This window comes from Mytilus trossulus, chromosome 8, assembly GCF_036588685.1.
Source record: "Mytilus trossulus isolate FHL-02 chromosome 8, PNRI_Mtr1.1.1.hap1, whole genome shotgun sequence".
Classification (NCBI taxonomy): Eukaryota; Metazoa; Mollusca; class Bivalvia; order Mytilida; family Mytilidae; genus Mytilus; species Mytilus trossulus.
The window spans coordinates 65985931-66012503 of NC_086380.1; the positions used below are offsets into that span (position 1 = coordinate 65985931).

Sequence of the window (26573 nt, forward strand, 5' to 3'; positions counted from 1 at the left end):
ACATTATTCATGTAATTGTTAACCTACTGGAGGAAAAGTACGTAAATAATTAGTTAACATATGGAAAAAACAAGAAATATATGTTTTATAACATAAAATATCCTTCTATATACTAGCTTTTGACCATAAACACGCTGCTGTCCAAGTTTGATACTAATCCAGAATAGTCTAAAAAAGTTATCAAAATTCAAAAACAAAAATAACTACAGAGAATGCAATGTTAAATGGCAGAAATACTAAGTCCATTTATATAAAGTAAAATACGGATAAACAGGATTTTTTTTGCAAGATTTATTTCTGGATACTATATTTATGGTCATAAAAAAGCTTCAGTTTTCAATTTCAAAAACTTTAACAACAGAGTGACACGCCGACGACTGAATGAACGTTTTTCAGGAGTGTACTCCTCACAGAGAAACAAACCAACGCTTTTACATAGTTGTGAGGAAGAACAACTCAACTCAACTCATTCTTTTGTGTATAACTAACAAGAGTGAACACGCTGGAATGTTTCGCCTTCTTTACTAGTTATTGATATTATGTTCAACTTGATAGTCCTAAATAGAAAACTTTATTACAACTGTCACATTAACTTAACATTAATTAAGAAAACTAAACATTGACCAATGAACCATGACATTGAGGTCAAGGTCAGATGAAGCATGCCAGGACAGCTAACTATTCTGCCATATAACAAATAAAGCTAGCCTATTGCTTATACTTTGAGAAAAAAACAGACCAAAACACAAAAACTTAACACTGAGCAATGAACCTTGAAACGAAGGTCAAGGTAAAATCAAACGTGCGAGACTGAAATATAGATCATCAAATATTTCCATACACCAAATATAGTTAACCTATTGCATACAGTATTACAGTATTAGAAAAAAGACCCAAACTCAAAAACTTAACTTTGACCACTGAACCATGAAAATGAGGTCAAGGTCAGATGACACCTGTCAGCTAGACATGTACACCTTAAAATCATTCCATATACCAAATGTAGTAGACATATTGCATACAGTATAAGAAAACAGACCAAAACACAAAAACTTAACTATAACCACTGAACCATGAAAATGAGGTCACGGTCAGATGACACCTGCCAGTTGGACATGTACAACTTACAGTCCTTCCATACACCCAATATACTAGACCTATTGTTTAAAGTATCTGAGATATGGACTTGACCACATAAAATAAACCTTGTTCACTGATCCTTGAAATGAGATTGAGGTTAAGTGAAAACTGTTTGACTGGCATGAGGACCTTGCAAGGTCCTTAAATACCAAGTATAGTTATCTAATTACTTATAATAAGAGAGAATTAAACATTACAAAAATGTTAACTTTTTTTCAAGTAGTCACTGAACCACTAAAATGAGGTCAAGGACATAAGACATGTGACTGACGGAAACTTCGTAACATGAGGCATCCATATACCAATTATGAAGCATCCAGGGATTGAAGTCATAAAACTTTGCTCAGTGCTCGGAGCACAAAAATCATGCTCGAAACATGAAATCCAGTATTTTGATTGGTTAATTCTTGATTCTGAGTACAAAAATCGTGCTCGAAAATTTTATGACCGCAAGGCCAGATCTTCCACCTTCTAAAATATGAAACTTTGAAGAAGTTAGCTAACGCCGCCGCTGGATCACTATCCCTATGTCGAGCTGTATGCGACAATAGTCGCAGGCTCGACAAAAATGATCAGTCGAAATGTGTTCTACAAGGATCATTAGTCCTTTACCTTAAATTCCTTTTTAGATATGTCCTACTTTCAATTCATCTTTTTGACCGGGCCGGATAAAGTAATTTTACCTCTGACAAAGTCTATCTGAATTATTTTGCAGAAAATTCAATTCTGCTCTGGCCATCTAAAATATGCAGTAAGGCGAGATTTTTGTTGGTTCCCTAAAAAAGACTTCGCTGTGACTTTGAGATGAAGATCAGCAATTAAAGCGCTGTTCCTTTTCTTTTTGCTGTGCATGCGCTGACTGTGTGTTATAATAGATCGATACCCTATATTCTATCTTTTTCTACAACGTTTCTTTTTTGAAAAAGTTGGACTTGGATGTCAGTACGTGTTCAATATATTGATTCGGAAGCATTGATGATAGTGAAGGGGTATATTAATCCTAAATAAAATTGAGAATTGAGACTGGTTGTTTTAGTAATAAAGTTGAAGTCATCCCGTCCGCACATGTCGAGTTTGTTGATCGTTACAGAACACATGTGTTACAGCTGACCCCAGGTATATTTCTAATGTCATAACCCCAAACCTCCGTTGAGCAATAGTGGCATTATCTGATTAGACTTAACACTGAATTACTGTCCTTAACATAATTTTTTTTACCGGTGCCACAAAGGAGACGGATATGCTCACACTTACGGAGTATATGCAATCATCCATTCAGGTATTTATGTAAAACGTTTTTGAAATCATTTTTTATTCTTCACTTTCGATTTTTGCCATAGCTTTGTCAGTTTTTCTTTGATGAATGACTTTTAAAATTCTCCGTACCACTTTCCTAAGAGAATTGTGGCTTTTACGTGATTTTACAGCAAATAAACCTCCTACTTTGATTAATGTTGTAAATACTTCCGGTATAAAACAACAATCAAGCACACACAAGACATAAACGTCTAGGTCATATGCAGGCGAATCGAACACCCCGTGTACCACCGAGTTCAGACACTGAAGAATCAATACTTTTAAAGAAAATCCAACATCTATTCTTCTGATATTTTGCTCAAATATATTCTTTGCCATAATACGCATTACTTACTAAAGGTTTTTCAAATTTTTGACATTTTTATACACAAACATAAAATAAACGCACGACGACAGCAATGATAATTGCTGAAGGCCGTATGGTGACCTATAGTTGTTCAATTTTGTGTCGTTTAAATTTGGTCGCTTGTTAAGATTTGACATAATACCACATCTTCTTTTTGATATAGACAGCAATCGAAACAATCATTGGATTATAGGCTTTTGGCCTGAATCTCATAGGCGGGTCCACGGGGTCATGGATTACAATAGAATTACATTAAGGCTAAAGCATATGTGTATATACAATGAATATGTAACTTATAGCGATCGCTAATAAGTAATATAGTTTCTTTAGGGTGGAGATATAAAGATGAAGAGATACATCTTGATATTAATTGGTTTGCTTTCTTTGATTATGTTTTTATTTAATTTTAAAGGTTTAAAGAGTATGCTTAATTTCCTCGAACAATACAGTCTTTCTACTGTGGTGCCAAAATATAACTGATTTGTCATTTTGGTTATTATAAGCATAGTCTATAACCACCCATATACATTTCATTCAAATGTTGACTTATGTCGAAAGAAGACCAAAGGGACCATATTTAGATACCAAAGTTACCCTTCGCGTCATCGGTAAATATTCGGTTGAGCAAAGCATCAACCAACTACCTAACCTACATGTATAGTAAAAAAAAATCTAGATTATGTGTGATTGTATGTGTTTTTTTTCCTTTACTATAAATAGAATATCCAAGTAATTAACTGTAAGTGCTATGCCTATGGTATGAGTATGTGTGAAAGTTATGGAAAGAAATTTGTTTGTAAAATGTATCATGTGACACTGAACAAGTATGACTGTATGTGCAGAAGTTTGTTTGTACAATAATTATTACTTTAAATGTTAATGTGGGTAATTCAGATATATAAATATATGTAGGTATGTGTGTGTGAAAGGAGGCACTTCATTATAACATGATGGAAGTTTGGACTGCCACTGAATAGAAAGAGTTATATTGAATAAGGAAACAAATGTTGTCTTGCAACAGGCCTTTATGTACCCTCATAAAGTTTTTGCAAGGGTTCGTACAGTGTAGTTAGCATCGTGCTCTCTACACGAGAAATTGGACCATATATTCCTATTCTGTATAGACTTGACTGTGTACATTTACATCCCACCAGCTAAACTGGTGACCAGCTTCGGTCAGATTTTTCTGCCGGTCGGAAAAAGACCAAAGTGACCGTATCTACTAGTATATTTCTCAGTCACCCTTTACCAAAATCTTTCACAGAAGAAACAAAATTGGCTACAATTTAGAAAGTTTTGCTGTACCTTTAAGATAAAAACATCACTTAACATTATTACAATAAATGCACACTTATGACAATTACTCTTGTGTCGATACATTATGAATATGGTTTGTGTGCCTTGTACCGACATTTTGATTTGTGCCAATTGCAACTGTACAGTGTCCAAGGGTGAGGAGAGAGTTGGGAGCTCACATGTTTAATCCCGCCGCATTCTTTTTGTGACTGTTTAAAGTCAGGAGCCTGTAGTACATTAGTTATACAGATCTCTTATATTTTTTCGTTAATAAATAATTCATAAGTTATGAATATAGAACCTTTAATTTTTTTTACATTTTTTAATATCAGGGTCATGGTTCATTGACCAACATAAGTCTTTTGAAGAGCCTCAAATTGTGAAAAATAAGAGTTATTCAAGTTTGATTGTCTGTACTGTTCTCCTTGTAACTTTATTTTAACTGACATATATTTATTAACAGTTTATTTCATCTGGAATAACGTTGAAAGTTCCAATTTCATTAGAAACTTTACTGTTAGATATATGCTCGTTAAACATTACAATTATGGTTTTGGATGAATGACATTTTATGTTCAACTTTTTTAACTAAGTTATAGTGAACCCAAATGAACCTTTCCATAGATTCATCTGATAGTTACCTGTCCATTTAAAATTTTTGGCAGTTCTATTGTCCCATCTAACAAATACAACAGGTATTGTTCTCTATTTAGTTTATTCACCAGGACCTTAAAATTTGTTCTAAGAGAAGTCTATCACTCATTGATTAATCTACCAGAGTAAAATGTGTGTCTGCTAAATTGATAGAAATTACATGTTTCACATAAAAAAAATGCCTGTGATTTCGTGTTTTCTAGTATTAAACATTTATAATTTTTTTTCTATCTGTTTAAAATAAATAATAATTTAATCATAAAAAGTTTGTTTTTAAAAAAAAAAGTATTGTTCATATGCAAATTTGCATCTTTCAGGTTTTTTTTTAGATATAGAATACTTTTAATAAGGCCTTAATATATAAACAAAAACATTCTTATGTTTTTTTTATCAATTTTTTTTTGAAATAGGAATTATGTTGATTTTTTTTTTTCAGAAATCAACTTTTATTAATGTCTGAATCAGTGTTTTCTTTCAATAGATTGTAAATATAATACATTCAAACTCATTTACGTTTTTTTTTATATACATAGTTAACATGTTATTTCTATCAATTTAGCAGATAATTTTTTTACTCAGGTAGATTAATCAATGAGTGATAGATTTTTCTTGGAAGAAATTTAAAGGTCCTGGTGATAAACTATACAGAGAACAATACCTGTTGTATTTGTTAGATGGAACAATACAACTGCCAAAGTTTTAAATGAACAGGTAACCATCAGGTGAATCTATGGAAAGGTTCAATTGGGTTCGCAATAACAGATAAAAATATACAATAAAATACAGAAAAATATATATATATATATATTAATTAAAAAAAAATTGCTTTTCTTACAGATCTAACATTGTTAGGTTGATGTTTAGACGAGTGGTATATATTTTTTCCAATCACAGGACTGGTTTGAACGTAGTTTTCAATTTAGACTCGTTTAAATTTTTTCGTTTGGGCTCTTATCATATTTTCCCTCCGGTTTATATGATCCGTTCATCCTATATGGAATCTTAAAATTCAAGAGTTTATTTTAAAATGAGGATACTTTTTCTAAAAATGAGGGTACTTTTTACATGGCTTTCCAAATACCGTATCGATCCCTAAAATCACTGAAGAGACATTTATTGTCGAAATCCGGATCTGGTGTACTAAAAAAATATTGACACCGTATGTTTGTGGCATACCATCGTGGCCTCAAGTTAAAAAAAAATAGTTTTGTATTAAACTTGTATTAAGATCCATTCTGTTACATCTTATGATAAATTTCATTTGGCAATCGCCAATGGCAGTCAGCAGGGTTAAAGAACATCACTTATATACAGAATTAATTGCAGAATAATAACAATAACTGTTTAGTGTCTTTAAATATCAGCTGTATTTGTACTCGACTCGAAACAGGTGTAATAGCTCACTAAAAGCTCGCATAAACCTTGTTTCCTAGCATCGTACAAATACAGCTGATATTTAAAGACACTAAACAGTTATTGTCTTTATATGTATAATTTACAGATCTATCATTGTTGGGTTGATGTTTAGACGAGTTGTATATACATCATGTATACAGCCATTTATCACCATCATTGATGGCGATCCGATGGATAAATCTGTTGTAGAGTTGTCACTGTCTCAGATGTACTTATAAATATAATTATTTTCTGTGACTGTATCTTACAATTATTTGTAAGATCCTTTACTATAGATAATTGAGATGATCTGTAACAATTCCATCTCCATGCCTGTATATCATGAACTGTAGTACGCCGCTAGGTTAAAACTGACGAGGAAAGGTAACACACGGCCACTGAAAGCTTTATTTTAGTAGATACCAAGTGGTCATGTGGTCTGCCGGGACGGCTGCAGTGCAGGCGATTTGGTGTCACGATATCACAGTAGAATGGGTTCGAAACCCGGCGAGCGAAGAACAAAAAATTGCGAAAGCAAATTTACAGGTCTAACATTGTTGGGTTGATGTTTAGACGAGTTGTATATACATAATGTACACAGCCATGTATCACCATCACTGCTGGTGATCCGATGGATAAATCTGTTGTAGAGTTGTCACTGGCTCAGACGTACTTATAAATATAATAATTTTCTGTGATTGGATCTTACATTAATTTGTAGGATCCTTTACTATAGATAATTTAGCTGATCTGTAAAAAATAATATCTCCATGCATCATATATCATGTACTGTAGTACGCCGCTAGATTAAAACTGACGTGGAACGGTAACACATGGCCAGCGAAAGCTTCATAATATGAAGCCCAGGTGGTCGTGTGGTCTAGAGACACGGCTACAGTGCCGGCGATTTGGTGTCACGAAATCGCAGTAGCATGGGTTCGAATCCCGGCGAGGGAAGAATAAAAAATTTGCGAAAGCAAATTTACAGGTCTAACATGGTTGGGTTGATGTTTAGACGAGTTGTATATATGTATATATATTTATATAAAATGAATGAATAAATAATCAACGATTAATCTTACAGGGCGATGGATATAGTACACTACAAAAAATAATATATAACAAGTTAAAAAGGGTACAACATCGCAAAACAATGACTATAAAATGAACAAATATCATATATTTCGGATAACAGATATCCTTTTTCGGTAATAGCACGATATCCGAAATATCGAATATTTGTTCATTTTATAGTTATTTTTTAGCGATGTTGTTCCCTTTTTGACTTGTTATACATGTTATATATAGATTCTACCACTGCATCGAGTGTAATACGATATTTATCAACTCGAGCCCCAGTGTTTCAAATACTTAAAATTTAACTGTCGAGAGTGGATCAATATCGTATTACAAGAGATTTGGTGGTGGAATCTGTTTCTCTAATGATTTTCTAACATCATGCAGGTAAACTTATTCCTTCTTTTCGAATGATCTACAAAAAGGTTGTTTTTTCTATGTGACGTCATCCGGCATGGTCGCATTTGTTCATGCCGTACCAATAGGAAATTCAGAGTAAAGCAAGAAAATTCGACGTCATAATCGGATTTTCACCAATGAAGTACTGAGATCAAACGAACCATACGTTGATTACATTTGTTTATTAAACGGGTGCAGAAAGGTATAAATTGACCAAGAATTAGAGAAAAATATTTTCATATTTATATACGCGTCTTAATTGAAAACTACGTTTAAACAAACCTATGATTGCGTTGGATAAAAACCGCATTTTTTATACGTGTGCGTGTAAAACAAACTTCGTTGCAGAAGGGTCTAAAAACAGCACAAACAACATTTTCCAAATGAACAAAAAAGTGAAAAAGTATATTTAAACAAAACGCATTTGACTATCAGGTCAAACAAGTGATTTTTTGTAACCCTGCTGACTGCCATTGGCGATTGCCTAATAAATTTAATCACAAGATGTAACAAAATGGACCATAAAATGAAGCTTTCGCTGGCCATATGTTAACTTTCCACGTCAGTTTTAATATATATATATATATATATACCTTTTTATGTAGTATATCCACTTACAATGTAGCTGTATATATGGCAATCATCATCACATTTACTTATTTCCAAAATGGTGGCCTACTTGTACGTGATCATCCGTCTATACTACTTCAAGGTTAAACTTAAACTAAAGTTACATTATTCTTAAAACTGTTCCGGATGGATAACATGTAGATAAGATATATGATATATGATATATGATATTACCGTGACAGAGTGTTTTAATTTCTTTGTGAATTCTTCATGAATAGAAGATGTATTTTTATTTTAATCATCGGTGATGGGTTGAATTAGAAACGATTAGACGAATTATGTATTACAACGAAACTTTCTTTTTAAGGAATATCCGTAACAAGAAGATAAAGATTGCAACCATTTTACCAAAAAAGGTGTAAATTTTCGTAAAAATTGTATGATTATTATGGATATTTATTTAAAACATTTCGAAAAGTAATTTTAAACGTTATATAAACTCATCAAAGATATAAGGGATGGTATCATACATCTCCATCACAAGGCCGAACCAAAATTAAAATCAATGATCGTTAAATGAGCTTGATATTTATCAGTTGAATTTTATTTCATAAGTTAATGAATCCAAACCATCTATTTATAGATATTTGTCTAGATCTATAATCGAATTTCACATAAAACATACTTTTTTTCTGATTATTTTCAGCAAAATAGGTGAACATTAAATTAACTCTACCGAATACACATGTTCTAGTAATATACAATTTTACATGTTGATATATTTACAATAAGATATTCATCAATTTTAAAGTTTTTGCGAAGAGACAGATAGGTTTATTGGTTTAAATTAGACCAATATTAATTTGACCACGCTGCAAAAGATATAGTATTTAGAAGAATGTTATATTTACACTCTTTATCTTTCCTCCTACAGATTTATGGGGATATGTTTGGTTAATGGACTACACCTGGTGACTATATATATTTTATATAGTGTCCTTAAATATATATTATATATATATATGGTTAGATACCATATAGGGTTAGCAATCATATGGGCTTAGTAAGAAGTTAGTTCCCTTTCAAAACAAAAATGAAATATAAAATGTATAAACAGACGAAGAAACTGACAATGAACGATTGATATGCATTCATAAAACAAATTAAAAGCTAACACGTTGTTATTGTTGGCATTTTTTTTTGTATAGACAAATGGAAGTATTTTCTTAAACATGTTAAAACTAAGTATTGAAGACATGATCACTCTGATAGCCCGCTTATCTAAATACCACATGAAAATATTCTGTAAGATAAATCTGTTACACGGTGTGCTAGTGATTTTATACGATTTATATGGGGTCAGTAAATTTCATATGGGGATTCGAGCTGCGCTCTTATACCCTATATGGAATGTAATGACCATATATATATCGTATTAGGTCTCTACTCACAGCATGTTACTAATATTGTAGCTTGCTGTTTGATGTGAGCAAAGGCTACGTGTTGACACCCGTAATTTGACCTATAGTAATGATGACTCGGTTGGAGAGTTGTCTCATTGACACTTATACCACATCTTCTTATATCTATCTACTTGATCGAATCTTTTCATTGACATATTATTGACATTGATAGTGTAACTTTTTCTATTGTTTACGAAGTAGGAACATCTGTAAACATCAGTTGAGGACAGCTAGATTTTACCTGAAAACATTGAACAGAGCATAAAAGCAAGACTTCCAGATATTTTACAAGAAAGGGAATATCCAAGGTGATAAAGTAAGGTATCGATATATGATATTACGAAACCATACTAAAAGGTAATACAAATGATGTTCTGATACATTGATATATCAATTAATTTCACAGCATTGTGTATTGGTATATTGTATTTTTAACTGAATACCCTCGTCATTATATAAATGCAAACATGACTAAAAGGTCTAAGCAAATTATTTTTGCAAAGAATTCCACTGAATCCGGTTGAAGGGAGCTTCTTATACTTGTGGTGAGGTGATATATTTTCTTTACAGCTCCATTTTGAAGTTTTTACGATAGCTTTTAGATGAAGAATTGTGTGTGCTTTTTTTTGGCTGAGCATCTACTACTATTGAATGAAATAGCCTTCCCCCTACATACGTACGTCCAAAAACATAAATATTTTTAAACGAAAGATGAAGTTCAAATTGAAACAGCCACCTTCCTATTTTAGTTGTGGGGATAGAAAACTTAATATCATTCATAAACGTTTGACAAATATGTGCAGTTCTTTAAATTCAGATTTACATCGTGTTGATATTAAACCAAGTCCCGCATGCAGCTGTGGCCACCCTGTTGAGGATAGTATACACTAATTGTTTTTGGAGTGCGCTCTTCACAACGAAGCAAGAGAAATACGGTTTTCAAAATTAGAAAGTTATGCTTTATCCAATGAGCTTCTATTAGCTGGTGACGGTGACCATTCTTTTCAGCAAAACAAAGACATTTTTGAGTCCGTTCAATCTTATATCAGAATAACACAAAGATTTAAAACAATCAATTAACTTTCTAAATTTCTACTTTACAACCTTTCACTCCAGTCTAGTAATTTCATTATTATTCTATTATTAATAGTTTTCAAATACCGTGTTTAAATATAACTAATATTGCAGTAATCTATTTATAACGTTCTTTATTATTGTTTGTCATTAACACACTTATGATACAAACTTGAAGGATATTTGGTGGGGAGTAGAACTATATCATTAATATTCCTTCATATTAATGCATATTGTTGACATAATAATGACAGTGTTCCTTTTCATTCATCACTGGTGACACACAATTTTGTTTTAGTTTTCTTTTCTTTTCATTTAATTTCTTTATTTTTATTTGGAAAAAAAGGTTTGACTAGTTATATATTAAAAAAAATAAAAGCAGAGTTAATTTAAAACAAAGGACTTATTTAACTAACATATTTAGTATGGTACTTATACAATATATGTATTCATACTTGTTACCGACTTTTAAAAATAGCACAGCTATACCATGGCAAAGTAGTGAACAAACTAGATATTTCGATACCGACCTCTGCGATTTAGACTATTTACCGGATCTGTAATCACATAAGCAACACGACGGGTGCCGCATGTGGAGCAGGATCTGCTTACCCTTTTGGAGCACCTGAGATCATCCCTAGTTTTTGGTGGGGTTCGTGTTGTTTATTCTTTAGTTTTCTATGTTGTGTCATGTGTACTATTGTTTTCTGTTTGTCTTTTTCATTTTTAGCCATGGCGTTGTCAGTTTGTTTTAGATTTAAGAGTTTGACTGTCCCTTTGGTATCTTTCGTCCCTCTTTTTGTAGCATTTTCTTTGATTACTCCACATTTTTTTTCTCTACTTGTGTAGAACAACTGTATGTGTTTTGCTTGTATATACAAAAAAAAACAGATGTGGTATGATTGCCAATGAGACAACTATCCACAAAAGACCAAAATGACACAGACATTAACAACTTTAGGTCACCGTTCGGTCTTCAACAATGAGCAAAGCCCATACCGCATAGACAACCACTGAATTTACAGGCTCCTGACTTGGGACAGGCACATACATAAATAATTTGGCGGGGTTTAACATGTTAGCTGGATCCAAACCCTCCATCTAAAATGGGACAGTGGTATACCGTTACTACATAAGAACGAACTATAAAAATCAGTTCAACTTATCGGATGGACAAACATACAAGTGGACGTAGCCTGGTATTTATACATCCCGACACAAAAAGACACAATAGATATAGGAAGATGTGGTGTGAGTGCCAATGAGACAACTCTCCATCCAAATAACAGTTTTTAAAAAGTAAACCATTATACGTCAAAGTACGGCCTTCAACACGGAGCCTGGCTCACACCGAACAACAAGCTATAAAGAGCCCCAAAATTACTAGTGTAAAACCATTCAAACGAGAAAACCAACGGTCTAATCTATATAAAACGACGAGTAACGAGAAACACGTATATATTACATAAACAAACGACAACTGCTGTACATCAGATTCCTGACTTAGGACAGGTGCAAACATTTGCAGCGGGATTAAACGTTTTAATGGATCCAAACCTTCTACCTTTTTCTGAAACAATAGCATAACATAACAACATAGAAATACACACGATAATATACCAATTGGCAGACTTAAGTCAATCAAAAAAACGTAAATGATTACACAATGAACGAATAAATTTGATCTGCGATATCTGAATACAAATGCACAGTTATACAATGAACAGATTTGAGAGTACTCGCAGCTAGTTCAAAGCCACTAACAACTAATCAATAAAACATGCATCTAAGACTAAACTATCAATCCGTACAGATCCAACATCCAATGTTTTTGAGAAAAGACGTCATAAACAGCCAGAAAAAAAACATGACCTTGTGCAATGCCAAGTTATAGGTATCGACAGATTGTAGATCCATGAAAATGTATATGTATATTATATACTTATAATATTTAGTTAGCTTTTAATTTGCTGATAACAAAATCAATATTTATACCAATACAAACAATATTCAATTATCTTATTACAGTGTTGAATAGGTATTTCGGCTTAAGTGCATACCATACAGTTACAGGGGAGGTAATGACGTTGCTAACGTAAAATGTTATTTTCGCGACGTCAACCTATGACATATCATACAAAAGATGCATTTTTAGAGTGATTTTTATTATTCCAACTGATTTAGTTTGAACGAGTGCATGGACCCCCATTTTTTAAGACGACATTTTGTTTCATTTTTCAGGGAGATTATATAGACCAAATTGTATAAACCTGTAAATAGTGCATTTTTTAAAATTTTGATAAATATATTAAATCAAGTCATGACCATTTGATAAATATGAGTTATTTCTGAACAAAAAATGCATCAATTGCTAGAATACTTATAAAATACAGGGATTACAAATTATTTAACAAAAAAACAATTTGTGTTTATCTTTTAAAACAAAAAAAGTTGTGTATTTCTTATGAAAGGGGAAATACGCCAAAAATCCGAATTTTGAGCAAATATACAAAATTTATACCTCATTTAACTCAAAAAGTATTATACATATTTGATTTAATCAGGTAAAAAATAGCCTAAATGCAAATGTTCATCAACTTAATTGCTACAATACAAATGACAACGGGTAGTATTATGTTGGAACAGTATACACTTCACGTTTAAATCATCCATGTTTGAATTGGCTAACAGTGAATTCGCTGCTTGTACATATCATGAAATTCATACATACTGTAGAAATCCTAATAGATTTGGAGAACCTTTGTGTTACACAGGAACTCTGAACAGTGGATTTGAAAATTGTGATGTTCTGATGTGTGGTATTAGGTGGTTCATCTTCAATGAATTATAATCAATACTCTATGAAATGTGGAATCACAACCTTTGACCTAAACGAACTGTTATATAGGATAAATGATACCATTAAAATAAACCTATTTATAAAATTGCCAAATTAGTTATATCCCGTCATTGTATTATTTTGTCATGGTAAATGTTTATTTATATATCTGTTTGTTCTTATTGTGATTAAGATAATGGCACAACATTGACTTCTGAACTCTAATATTTGACATTTTTACCTATTATGTTCGTTTGTGTTTTTCACACATTGTTATCAATATAATGGAATAAATGCGACTGTCATACAACTAAAAGGTTTAGCTAGCTTTAAAACTGTGTTTGATTCACCATTTTCCGTCAGGAATATGACACGTGTTTGTCCAATCGTTTGATGTGTTTGATTTTTTGGAATTGACATTTGATTAGGGACCTTTCGTTTTAAATCTCTTCTGAGTTCAGTTTTTTTGGTGATTTTACTTTTCAATATGATTGTTGCCATCTATCTCTAGCCCATTTCACCTCGTCTAGATAAATGCAATGATGCAACTTGCAAATCATTTGCATTTTACAAGTGGATGCATTTCAAAACTAAGTTGATTAGAATTTATTCTTCGGTCCAATGTTAATGGCTTTCAATAACAATTTTTGTTAAGAAAATTTGTGAATTTAACTGATAGTTAACTTTTGCTATTAGATCTGTTCAAAGACTTCTTGACTCGCAGTAATTAAGAGTTTGACATATGTGATGTCCATTTTTAAATTGTTGACGACCTTATGTTGATTTATTTTCTTCCGTCATTTGGTTGCTGTTAAAAGATGTATACAAAACAAAATTTATCGTTGAGTTAGTCATTATTAGTGTTCATAGTGTTTTTTGTTTAGTCGTGTGTTTTTCAACTACACAAGCTATATATAAATGATAACAGACACAAGTTAAATATTACTACTTATGCTAAAAAAAAGTACTATCAAACAGTTGATCATTGAATTGTTAATGTCTCTATTTTAGATAAGTTGCATCTCATCAAGTCATAGGTGACCTTAGACTATTTCTGGTAGTACTTTTAGATCAACGTTGATACTCCAGTTCTATAGGATGTTTAAAACGATGATGTTTGCAAACATTGTTTATGAAAGTAATATGCTTTAATTATATTAGTTGCATTAATAATGACAATATCTAATTAAATAGGGAGTTATGAAAGTTCTCCTTGCCATCAGGCTTCTACCTGCTTAAAACAGGTGCATGGATTCAAATGCGCATGTGCAGCGGGATACACAGGAGCATTATGTAGCAGTAGTGAGTAAATTTATATGTTCAAAACAGAGGTGACGGAATGGGAACCCCTCTTTTTATTCATCGGAAGCAACAGTTAAACTTTATAGAACAAACTCATATTATATATATATATATATATATATGTATTTGCCGTCTAGTGAAATCAAATCGCGTTTAAACAGTTGCTGACTTCAATACTTAGTTATTACACAACCATGAATTGTCAATATAACTATAATTCACTACATTAAGCATCCATTTGATCAAACATTTGTTGTTACACATGTTACATATCTCTAAATATCAAATGGAACTGCTCATGTCGCCATTTTTGAAAATTCGAAACAAGATGACATTTCAGTTTGCTAATGCATTACTATCTCCAGTCATTATGTGCTTTTACATTGTGAATATATTGTGTCTATATTGAATATGTCTTTATGAAAAGAAATCAGCCTTTATCGTGATCACGTTTTATATATTGTAGCATGTAGATTTTGCCATTGCAAGTACAAGACCTGTTATTTAATGCTTGTTTAATTTCGTATGTTACTTATGCTCTTTTATCGACAAGCAAAACAAATGGAAACTCTTTTACAAATCAATTTTCACACCATGTTACCGCCAGTATTTGGGAAGAAACATAATTACATAATACGTCATTTAATATAAAAATGTAGCAACAAACCAATCACATTTTGTTTCAATATGTATTTGTAGATATGGATGACTGTGCAAGTAACCCTTGTCAACATAATAGTACTTGTATTGATGTAGTCGAAGGTTACAAGTGTTCCTGCGGACCAGGATTAACTGGTATACAATGTGAAAGCGGTATGTAATCAATATTAAAATATACTGGACAAACGATTACATAATGAAGCAAAAACATACTGACTATATATAGCAAGGATAACTTTTGTGTCATGGGAAAGAAAAACGTCCAAACAGAATTTCGATAATGTCAAGTCAAACATTAATTTTTAATCATCTACTTCTTCTTGGTAAAACAAGAAACAAATAAACTTCGACAAAAAGGTGAAGTAGAATATAAGTCAGTGAGATAGACAATCAGTCAGCAAATCGATGTAAAAGTATCATTACATCATTACGAGAAAGCTACATGTTTAAACATCTTTTACATCCTCGGGTTAATTTTCGTTGGCACAATGTGAACACCATGATTTTTGAGCAGGCAGTGTTTAGTTATAGAAAGTAGAGCCTATGCTAATTAATTTCTGCACTTTATTATAGACAAATTTTTATTAATCAATATAACTTTTATAGATGTCAATGAGTGTGCAAACAATCCTTGTCAATATGGCGGTACTTGTCATAATAAGTTCAATAGTTACACATGTTCATGTGCACCTGGTTTTGTCGGAGAAATTTGCAACGGTGGTGAGTATACGGTTTTATTAGATTTCTCTATCAGATGCATATTGCATGTCTGAATGTGTTTTGAATCGTGCACAATACTAAACTATTTGAAAATTGAAAACCTATCACAAAGATTGAAAAGATTATAAGACAGGCAAATCTAGACAAGGAATTAGAGCTTCACAATGAGAAAAAAACATCTTTATTTAGTTATCAAATATTCAATCAAAGCAGGGACACACTTATCGAGGTCACCTTTTGGACAGTGTTGCGAAATCATGCAAATGTATGTAAAACTATAAAATTATGAGGAAAGTTGATGCTGCTGACTTATTGATATCAGAATACGAGTTGTATAGTTTGTTTGCTCTGAGACGAAGGCCTCGCCTCGTTGGGACTTTGAGAAGAACAAAAATTAAAGCCCTGTTCATTTGCTCTTTGTATTTTTCGCTGTGCACATTATTGAATACCACAAATCATCAAAACGAAGCAAATAATGAAAACAATTTTTTCCCTTTTCTGCAACTGAAACTTGTACATTTTTCAATTAATATTTTGATTCTCTTATTAGACAAGCCAAAAGCCAAAATGTTAATTGCAACAGTGGCACATTTCATAACGTGTTCATTCATTTATAACATGGTTAGTAGTTTTGGACAAAATACAACATACTAAATGAATTAAGACCTGCTTTCAGTTATTGAAATAAGGTAAATGTTGATCTTTTTGCAATTTTAACGTAGACGTTGATGAATGTACAAGTGACCCATGTCAGAATAGAGGGACTTGTATAAACTTGTTGAACGGATACAGATGTCTCTGTCTAAATGGCGACACAGGAGTTCACTGCGAAATGAGTAAGTACATGTAATTAGACAAAGGACCAGTTATTTTGTGTCTTTTCTGCACTTTGGTGTACTAGTTTCAATAAAGGGTTTGCTCGATGTGTACATCGTTCAACTTTTCGAATGTTTCTGGGCCGTAGCAATTTTGCAAAACAAGTGTAGAAATTATCATAACAATAATTATATTAAAAGTAAATCGTATATCCTGACTCGATGTTGTTGTTAAAACGCGGTCGACTGGATTGCAGTAAGACGCAGATACAAATTTCTGCAGCGTAAATCTTAAGGCTTGAACATTTTATATTCGTTGCTTTGTAAACAACCAGCTGTGCGATCATCTGTCTGTCACATGTAAAAAGTGTGCTTAGTATGGTTTAAACTTTGGTTTTATTTAGTTTGTGGTTATATTAAATTAAAGAGGGACGAAAGATATCAAAGGGACAGTCAAACTCATAAAGCTAAAACAAACTGACAACGCCATGGCTAAAAATGAAAAAGACAAACATGAAAACAATAGTACACATGACACAACATAGAAAACTGAAGAAAAAACACTACGAACCCCACCAAAAACCAGGGGTGATCTCAGGTGCTCCGGAAGGGTAAGCAGATCCTGCTCCACATGTGGCTCCCGTCGTGTTGCTTATGTGAATACAAATCCGGTAAATAGTCTAATTCGGTAGGTCACATTCATGAAAGGGAATGGGATTGTAGTTACGACGTAAGTAACATATCCGATATCATTTGTGAAATGGTTATTTCATTACGGTCAACCAACTCGAGATGGCGTCCGTAAAATTTGCGAAGGGATGATTTCAACTTCACCATTTGGAACTCTTGGTAAATGTATATAAATGTATATAAACAACGGTAGAGTTTTGATCAAGATTTTGCAGTTCACCGAACCTTAAAATATGATAGTGTGGATAGGTCAAACGTTTGATATATTGGTGTACATTCATATTACTTCTTCAAAGTTCATTTGTAGTATCTTACCTTCGGACGAACATAAATGGTCATTGCAAATGAAAAACGTCGGTAATACTAAGTGTATCTGTGCGTCATGTGTGTAATCTTTCTTTTCTTTTCTTTTTTAGTAAGAAAGCTTTCTGAAATCTCACTCGAAACAACATATTCTAAAAAGTCAAAAGAAATATTTACGAAACAAGCAGTATATAAAATAAAGAATGACAGTTATCTCGTCATTCGTTGACATTGCATGATATATAATTTGTTTCATATAAAACAAAAAATATATAAGTAAACCAGAAATATAATGTCCTAAATTTCAGTGTTTTTTAAGGATATTTTATTTCATTTTTTTTTATCAAGAATTATGTGAACTGTGTTTTGTATAAGTAATCATCTTCAAATTAGATTTAACAAGGTTTAGATAGCAAAAGAATTATCGGAAGAAAGAACAATTTCATATGTTTACAAAATACATTTTGAGGTGAAGAATGAAAATTCTGAGGGAAAGCAATCATTAGCAGAATGGATTATTTCCAAGGTAAAATAAGTGAGGAATAGAACCTTAAAATGATGCTGGAGGTTCTTATGATTTTAAGGGGATAGACCTTGGTTCAGGGAGATAACTCTTTAAATCAGTTATGCGTTTTTAAAAGTCAAGTATAATCAATGTATTTTAAGCATTTACCTGAAACAGATTGGAAAAAATCTATGTTACATACAAGCTTAGAATATAGGTATGAAAATGGTTAACACAAACGTACTGATGATTTTAAGAGTTACTTCCCTTAACCTAGGTCTACCTCCTTAAGACGATGTATATTTTAATTTTAAGGACATGAAATAGTGTTATCTCCAAGTATTATCCTATCACCAGAAAGAAGTATTCAAGAAGGAACAGGTCGTTTTGTTTTACCCTGTTTTGCAGAGGGAATTCCCCTTCCAAAAGTAAAATGGGAATCCATTGAAGTTAGTACATAAGTCGTCTTACCGAAATGGTAATGGTAATTATTATGAATACAGTCGAAATATGTTTTAATCTTTTCGATCTACATTTAGGTGATTATGGACAATTATACCGTCTACAGTATATAGAATGCATAGTGAATATTTTGAACACTGGTTAACTTCTGCTGCCTTTATTTATACTAAACGGCTAAGTATCTGACCGGAAAACACTAGTACTGAATCAAATTTGTAAACGATGTGATAGAAGGTTAAGAATTCCAAAATCCAAACCAAAAGCCAATACAAAAGAAGGTATTCAACAGAAACATACATAGACTTATAGTAAAAAACAATAGCTGGGAAAAAAGGGAGAGAAAATCATAAGAACTAAACATATTCTCTATAATCTAATTGGGAAGGGTGAGCAAAAGCTTTTTTACCTGCAGTTTGATATAACCATGTAAACAAGTTGAACTTGTTAATGTTCGACATTTTTATAAATCGAAAAGTATGTAAAGCAATGGAATGAGTCAATAGGTATCAAACAATCAATGTCGTTTTGGTGATACCAGATTTTATTTGGTAATGGAACCAGAAATATGCTTATAGAAAGAAGTGCGTATACTCAATACAAATAATCAATGATAAATATTTACGTATGTGTGCATTTATATTTACAAAAAACAAGATGAAAAGTCAGACAAACTATCAAATAAAATGTTGTGTTTTTATATGAGAAATTAATTTCAGGCAAAGCTACAGTCAAATGTTAAACAGGTTGACCATTATTTAGTCATACGAAATGTTACAATTGCCGACTCAGGGTATTATATGTGTACAGCAACAAACAGAGCGGGTACCGATATTAAAATAATACATATAAATGTCAATGGTAAGAAAAGTGTATTTTTAGTTTATACATTTTTGTCAGGTCCCTTTTATTGTCTGTAGTATTTTTTTGCTTCTCTTGAACTTATGCTTCTTAGGCATATACATATGAATCGGTCAAAACAAACGTCAACATTATCTACCAACTAATATGAATTATGTTAACACAAAGGTAGTTTATATTTACTTCTAAATGTCCTGATTGATATATATATATATATATACAACTCGTCTAAACATCATATATATATTTATATACAATGTAACATATAAACTTTGTAACATTTGTGGACTATAGTTATCTTATGTACTTCATTTCAGCTGCCTTTAAAAAAACATGATTGTATTCATCCAACACAGACAAAAGTACATAAAATAAAAGATTAAATCAAATACGGTTGATTATTTTATATATTTGATGCTATTCTAATCTTTTTTTCTATTTGAAATTTATCAATTAAGGTTTTCTAGAAATGAAACATTTCAAACTTCGAAAAAGATCCAAAAGCATGAAACTACGATCGATTTTTCAGTTCAGTTCCGAATTAAGCCATTACATGCCGTCCGTCATCGTCCGATTGGTGTAAACTATTTCAAACATCTTCTCCTCTGAAATACTGAACCAATTCCAGCCAAACTTAAGCTGAGTGAACCTTAGGATATCTAGAATAATATGAGTGTTTCATTTGCTGTTTTGTAAAATAACATGGCCGAATGACTAAAAATAGAACATAGGGGTAAAATGCAGTTTTTGGCTTATATCTCAATAATTAAAGCAGTTAGAGCAAATCTGACACGGGGTTTTAGTGTTCATAAGGTAACGTTCTAGCAGACAGTTATTTGCAACAAATTAATCAAATGAATGTAGATGTTAGTATCTGCAAGTCAACTGCAGCTAATCATCTTTTAAAAACCTAGCAAACTTCAAAATCTTTAGCCCAACACCTTTTTCTTTTGATTTTGAAGAAAGTATGACGACAAAATCCTGCATTTTCAAACACTTATTAATATACATTAAACCAAAAAAACAAACCAAAATAAGATCAAATTGGACATTTTAACTTAAACGAAAGAGAAATGCCAAAATATCAAGTCGAGCGATTTAGGCTCTTACGAGCCTCTTGTTTTTTTGTGTTTTTATTTGTTAAAGACAACACTTTAACATTATATGTATTGCAGCAAAACATCATCTGCAGGTTGCACCTAAGATTACAGCACTCTCCGAGGTTGAGGTTAACTATTATGCTGACGCAAAATTGGTATGCAATGTTACTGGTGTTCCTACACCTCGAATAAAATGGAAATTTAGTAACGTAAGGAAATATTATCATTAATGTTTACAACAAAGGTAAAACACATTGCATACACTACAAAAAAAAGTTTCTTTTTATTTCTTTCATTAACTTTTTCAAGAAACCTCTTTTTTAATAGTTATAACAACAAGTTTATAAGCAATCAAAGCCGGGCTTCAAATTTATCCTGAACTGCCTATTCTAAAGGTGGCGTGAATCAGGTTGGGATACTCAAAAATAAAAAAAAAGATCTTTAAGATTACATACAATTAGAGTCTCTTACGTCCTGCAATCATTTAACATTTCTACACTTTTCGCAGGTATTCCCCATTCCAAACTTTAGGACAAATTGATTGAGTTAGTCCTGCTTTGCTTCATAAATAGAAAGGCCAACGTAGGTACAAGTAATAGTATCTTGTGTAAAGTAAAGGACTAATAGAGATGACCAGGATAATGACGAACGAACGTACGAAAGCGTAACTTGACGAATCGTACGAAGCGGGAGCGGTAGTTTATACAATTTAATGAATTAATCCAACATAAACTCGTCCAAGTGAAAGAAATTGCATGGTTCTGCATGTAGTATACAGATATTATCTGCATGTTTATAAGCTTACTCTAGTCATAAATAGATTAATGTTTGCCACAATAGAAAAAAATGCACTCGATATCCAAGACTCTGTTTTAAAATTTGAGGTCCCAAAAGTGTTTTGGGGGGTATAAAATGGTGAAAGCATAGATATCAAATTTTACTATTGATATTGATATATTTATTTTTAATTTTAAATCTTGTTTTCTTTACCGAAATTTATCTATCTTCGTCGGCTTATGCCCCCAGACAAGCCAGATAAGGCTGATTACAAGGAACCCTGATCAAATCAAAGAAATAAGTTCCTAAAATATTTTTTTTTAAAATATTTTGCGCGTCGTAAAAGGGGATGCTTTAAAAATAGATATTGAAGTTTATTACTAATGTATTGATACTTTTGCTAATCAAAGTGCAGTTGAATCTCTTATGGTTATTATATTTTCTGCTCATTTAATTAGCTTATTCATTATAATTGCAAATTTATACGAATACTATTATCCAATTTAACACGCATACGGGTGAGGGTCCAATCTTTGAGTACTAAGAGATATAGCCCTAGAAAAATTAGACCAGATCATCCTACCCACGCACACAGATGGACCTAAAATACATTTAACTGGCTGAGTATCACATTATGGCATAAAACAAATAAAAAAATCAGACAATATAATTAAAACATCATTTTGAAATGTTGGTTTAGACTTTCTTGAGACAGATACATTTTTCTTGTGTGACATTTGTCCGATTGCATGTTTGCGCCTATTCCAAGTCTCTGGCCTTTGTTAGTTGTGTATGTATTCTTTAATTTTAGTTCGTTTATTTGTGTTGGAGTCTAGTATGACGTCCATTTTCATTGAACTAGTGCATAATTTTTTTGAGGGGCCAGCTGAGGCCCACCTCCGAATGCGGGATTTCTCGCGGAGTTGAAGGCCTTTGGTAGCCTTCGCCTGTTATCTGCTCTTCGGTCGGGTTGTTGTCTTATAGAAGTATTTCCCATTTCCATTACGAATATATTTAGATATATTTTTGGCTGATTTTATTTTGAAACAGCGGTCCAGGATTTTGCCTAATGGTGAAAGGAGAATATGTCAGGAATTCACAATAAGGCTTGCAATCGCAAGGGACCATTTTGATTATTTTTTGTATTGTTATTTTGTGATAATTAAACAGAATTACAGCCAATTGAATTGAGTGTGTAGGTAAAGGTAGAATCTTTGGTTAGCTTGCTTGTTAGCTAACTTGACAATGAAGTCAATATTATTTAAGGTATACTACCCTCCTTTTATTATGGGTCAACGAACGGCCTTCAACACGAAGCCTTGGCTATAATGTATTTCTGTTTCATAAGCTTGGGTGGGGTGGTGGGGTTGTTCTACCTCACAAATGCTATTGGTACTTTTATACACATAAGTATCTGCATTTATCTTATAAATTTGTTGTGAGGTTCCAATGTCGTCATTTGCATTTTTGATGGACCAAGTAATCCTTGTATGAAATCTGATGACCAGTTTAACACTAAAAAAGATTGCTCCGTCAGAGGTTGACAGGTATGATAAAGGGTAAAAAAAACCGACATATTTTTTATATATAAACTGATCGATGAGATTACATATAAAAATTGAATTCCCAATTAAAAAGACAGATTAAAAAACGATCCCACAACACACAACATCACATTTACATATTGTTTGAGAGAATCTAAATTATGCATTCATATCCGTACTAGTATAGTAAAAGTTGTCGACGCACTCGAATACTCCTGAGCGTGATTTTTATTTCATCATGCGTCCAACAATTATAAAAACTACATGTATATGATATCGTAACTTACATAACACTTTTATACGTCTTTTATAAATCATGAAACCATTTAAAATTGGTATATAAAATGCCTTTCTCTCTATTATCTTGATTGCATCAGAATACAATTCAAACATATAAATCTTTAAATAACAACACCTTTTGGTTTTAGGAACGTTTGTAAACATACAATTACCGCTCCTTATACGTTCGTTCGTCGAGATAGGTTCGTTCGTCAATATCCTGGTCATCTCTAATACTACTTTGTGAAATATCCCTCTGATTCTACCAACAAATTTCCAAACCTGAAATTTTCAAGATGCTTGATTTCTTTATTGTTTACGTATTGGTTTCGTTTAAAGGACGTGTTTTCAACAAACAAACAAATGACAATGCTAACAAACTGTGCTCCACATTTTTTGCCGACTTGTTCCTTTATTCACAAGAGGCTGACGTCTTAGGAAGAAAAAACGAAGTAAGCAGTATCCTTTAACTCTACTTTCCCTCTATATAGAATATGATATTTCACTTACATTTGGTGACTATGTGAACTGTATCTAACTTATCAAACTTAAGATAAAAGATATAACAGATACAGTTAAGTCTGACTCATATCTTGACTTACTTCATGGAATTAACAATGCGGGTCGGTTGAAAACAAAACCTTACGACAAAAGAGATGATTTCAGCTTCTCACCTGTAAACTCTCTATATGTATAAAGCAATATTCCAGCAGCGCCTGCATACGAGGTTAATATCTTCAAATTAATAAGAGATTCCCGGGCTTGTATTTCCTTGATAAAGACTCGCTGCTCACAAGGAATCAAAGCAAGAGTGTCAAGTGATGAAGTGAAAGTCATTCCTTTATTATATTTTGGTTTGCTCTTTAGTTGTATTAATTTTTTTTCGGTTATTCTCGATTCTTTTATTTAATATTTGTAGAAAACATTACCGTCAACAAGTTCAACACTGATTTTACTAAGAGCGACAAATGAAACGGCAGGAATATATACATGTATTGCAACAAATGATGTTGGAACTAGTCAAGCTGATATCAAGCTCAAAGTCACGTTCGGTAATTTTTTTATCAAAATATTATAAATTTCTTAGCCTGAGTGCGATGTAGAGCTCAAATTTAGCATTAAGAAATACACGTAGGTCAAAATATAATATTAACAACTAACAACAAAATAACGACTAGAAATTCATTGATAAAGTCAAGTTTACTTTGTAAGTTTGTGAAATAGCGTGTTTCTCCATTTAACTAGTAGTGGAGTGACCAAACCAACAATTTTTCAACTTTAATGAATGATGACTTTTGGAAAGAGAAATGTTTATTCTTTAATTTTTGCCTGGTCAAAATGTAACAATTTGTTCAGTGCTTTCTGCAGAAAATGGAATCGAATCTAAGGTTTGTCTCGAAAGAAGTCACAATATCAAAGACAGGACAGATATCTCGGTTTTCAATGAAACAAGGTACGATCTTCCCATAAACATTATAATAACATTATAATAACGAGAAGGTCCATACCGTCCTGTTTACCTGTCAAAAGGTAAACATGTCATAAGATTGGTATTCGAACCATTCAACGTCAAAGATCTTTGTAGTCCACGTTCAACCTTTATGTGGGTATTTGATGATTCGTTTTGATACTGAAATACAACTATAGCTGTTTGAAACCACAGAAATGGTTTGTTTGAAACTAATCAAATGTATAAATACAATATGAACATTAATATCAATTTGGAGAGTATGACCTCCCCTTTTATCGATCATATTATTAAATTATAATTTTATTGTATTTTTATGTCTTAGATAAACCAAAGATAGTGTCTCCTCTCTTAACGACAGTTTGCAAGGCTGGTGAATCCCGTAATTTCACGTGCAAAGCCACTGCACATCCCACTCCAGAAATATCATGGTCATTTAATTCCGTAAGTTATACATATAGCCAATTATATACAGAAAGCTATACAGATGTTTGATTTGAGTCAACGTAGCAAGTTTAAATGAAACTTAACATGTAATTAATACCTTACGTCTTTGGAAGTCAATGTCTATCAATTTGCATACAATTTATTAGAAATAAAAGGATGGGCTGACTTCTGGGTTTTGAGATACAATTTTGGCTACAATAGGTTCTCAATTCATTTGAAGTCTAAATGCATGGTAAAATATTATGAACGCTTTACGATATATAATATATTTATGCATATTTGCTATATCTGAGAAAATTGAAATTAACTTTTCTTTGAAAGATACTGGAAGACGGTTACAATGGCAAACAATAATCTAAACCAGCAAATTATATTATGGCATGTGACCAATTTGCGTTTCGTTGATCTGGTGACAATCTGCGTTAACTTTCAAGAAATGGTACATTGTATTATTGGAATACAATAATTAAGAATATCTTTCTTTTCTTATTCATGTAACTAAATTTCTTAGAGGTTAATCAAAATAAAAAAAACCTAACCGAGAATCACTTAAATATTAAAGATCTTCTCTTACGCCTGGACATTCAAGTCAAAGTTCGTACAACTATTACATATTCAATGGTTTTAAACTTTATAATTAAACAAGGCTTTGAACATTTTAAATTCGGGCAAGCATGTTTGGGATTTTGAAATCGATTTTATGCGATAATTATTTTTTGTCGATATGTTATCCGACAGGTATTTTACGGCTAATTGTATAATACATAGTCTTAACCCTTTCAAAAGAACGTATGCAGACGTTTGCTTTTTGAATGCCGTCATGCGTGACAAAATATTTTGAAGAACATTTGTCGCTTTCACTATGTAAACATATAAATAAAGTTGACCATTACATCGTTCAACATCACCGAAACTTAAATTGGAACGATTTTCTGTTATGGAAATATGCGAAATATACAAGTGTCGGTTATACGTTTATGTTTTTTTCCCCATTTCAGTCATGATCTCAAGTTAATTTTTGTTTGACATATGAAATTTGATTTGCCTTTGTTAGTTTTACCTGCTAAGCGCTT

General features: G+C 32.2%; 1 protein-coding gene across 1 annotated transcript in view; it reads left to right on the forward strand.

The window, feature by feature from the left end:
* Positions 1-26573, forward strand: part of LOC134681278 (hemicentin-1-like) — a 111639-nt gene that overhangs the window by 81553 nt on the left and 3513 nt on the right. The window contains exons 3-8 of the mRNA XM_063540830.1: positions 16975-17088; positions 18881-19014; positions 19744-19885; positions 21061-21194; positions 24505-24637; positions 25379-25497. Of these exons, the coding sequence (XP_063396900.1) occupies positions 17085-17088; positions 18881-19014; positions 19744-19885; positions 21061-21194; positions 24505-24637; positions 25379-25497 (666 nt within the window). The 5' untranslated portion in view covers positions 16975-17084. The remainder of the gene's footprint in view (positions 1-16974; positions 17089-18880; positions 19015-19743; positions 19886-21060; positions 21195-24504; positions 24638-25378; positions 25498-26573) is intronic.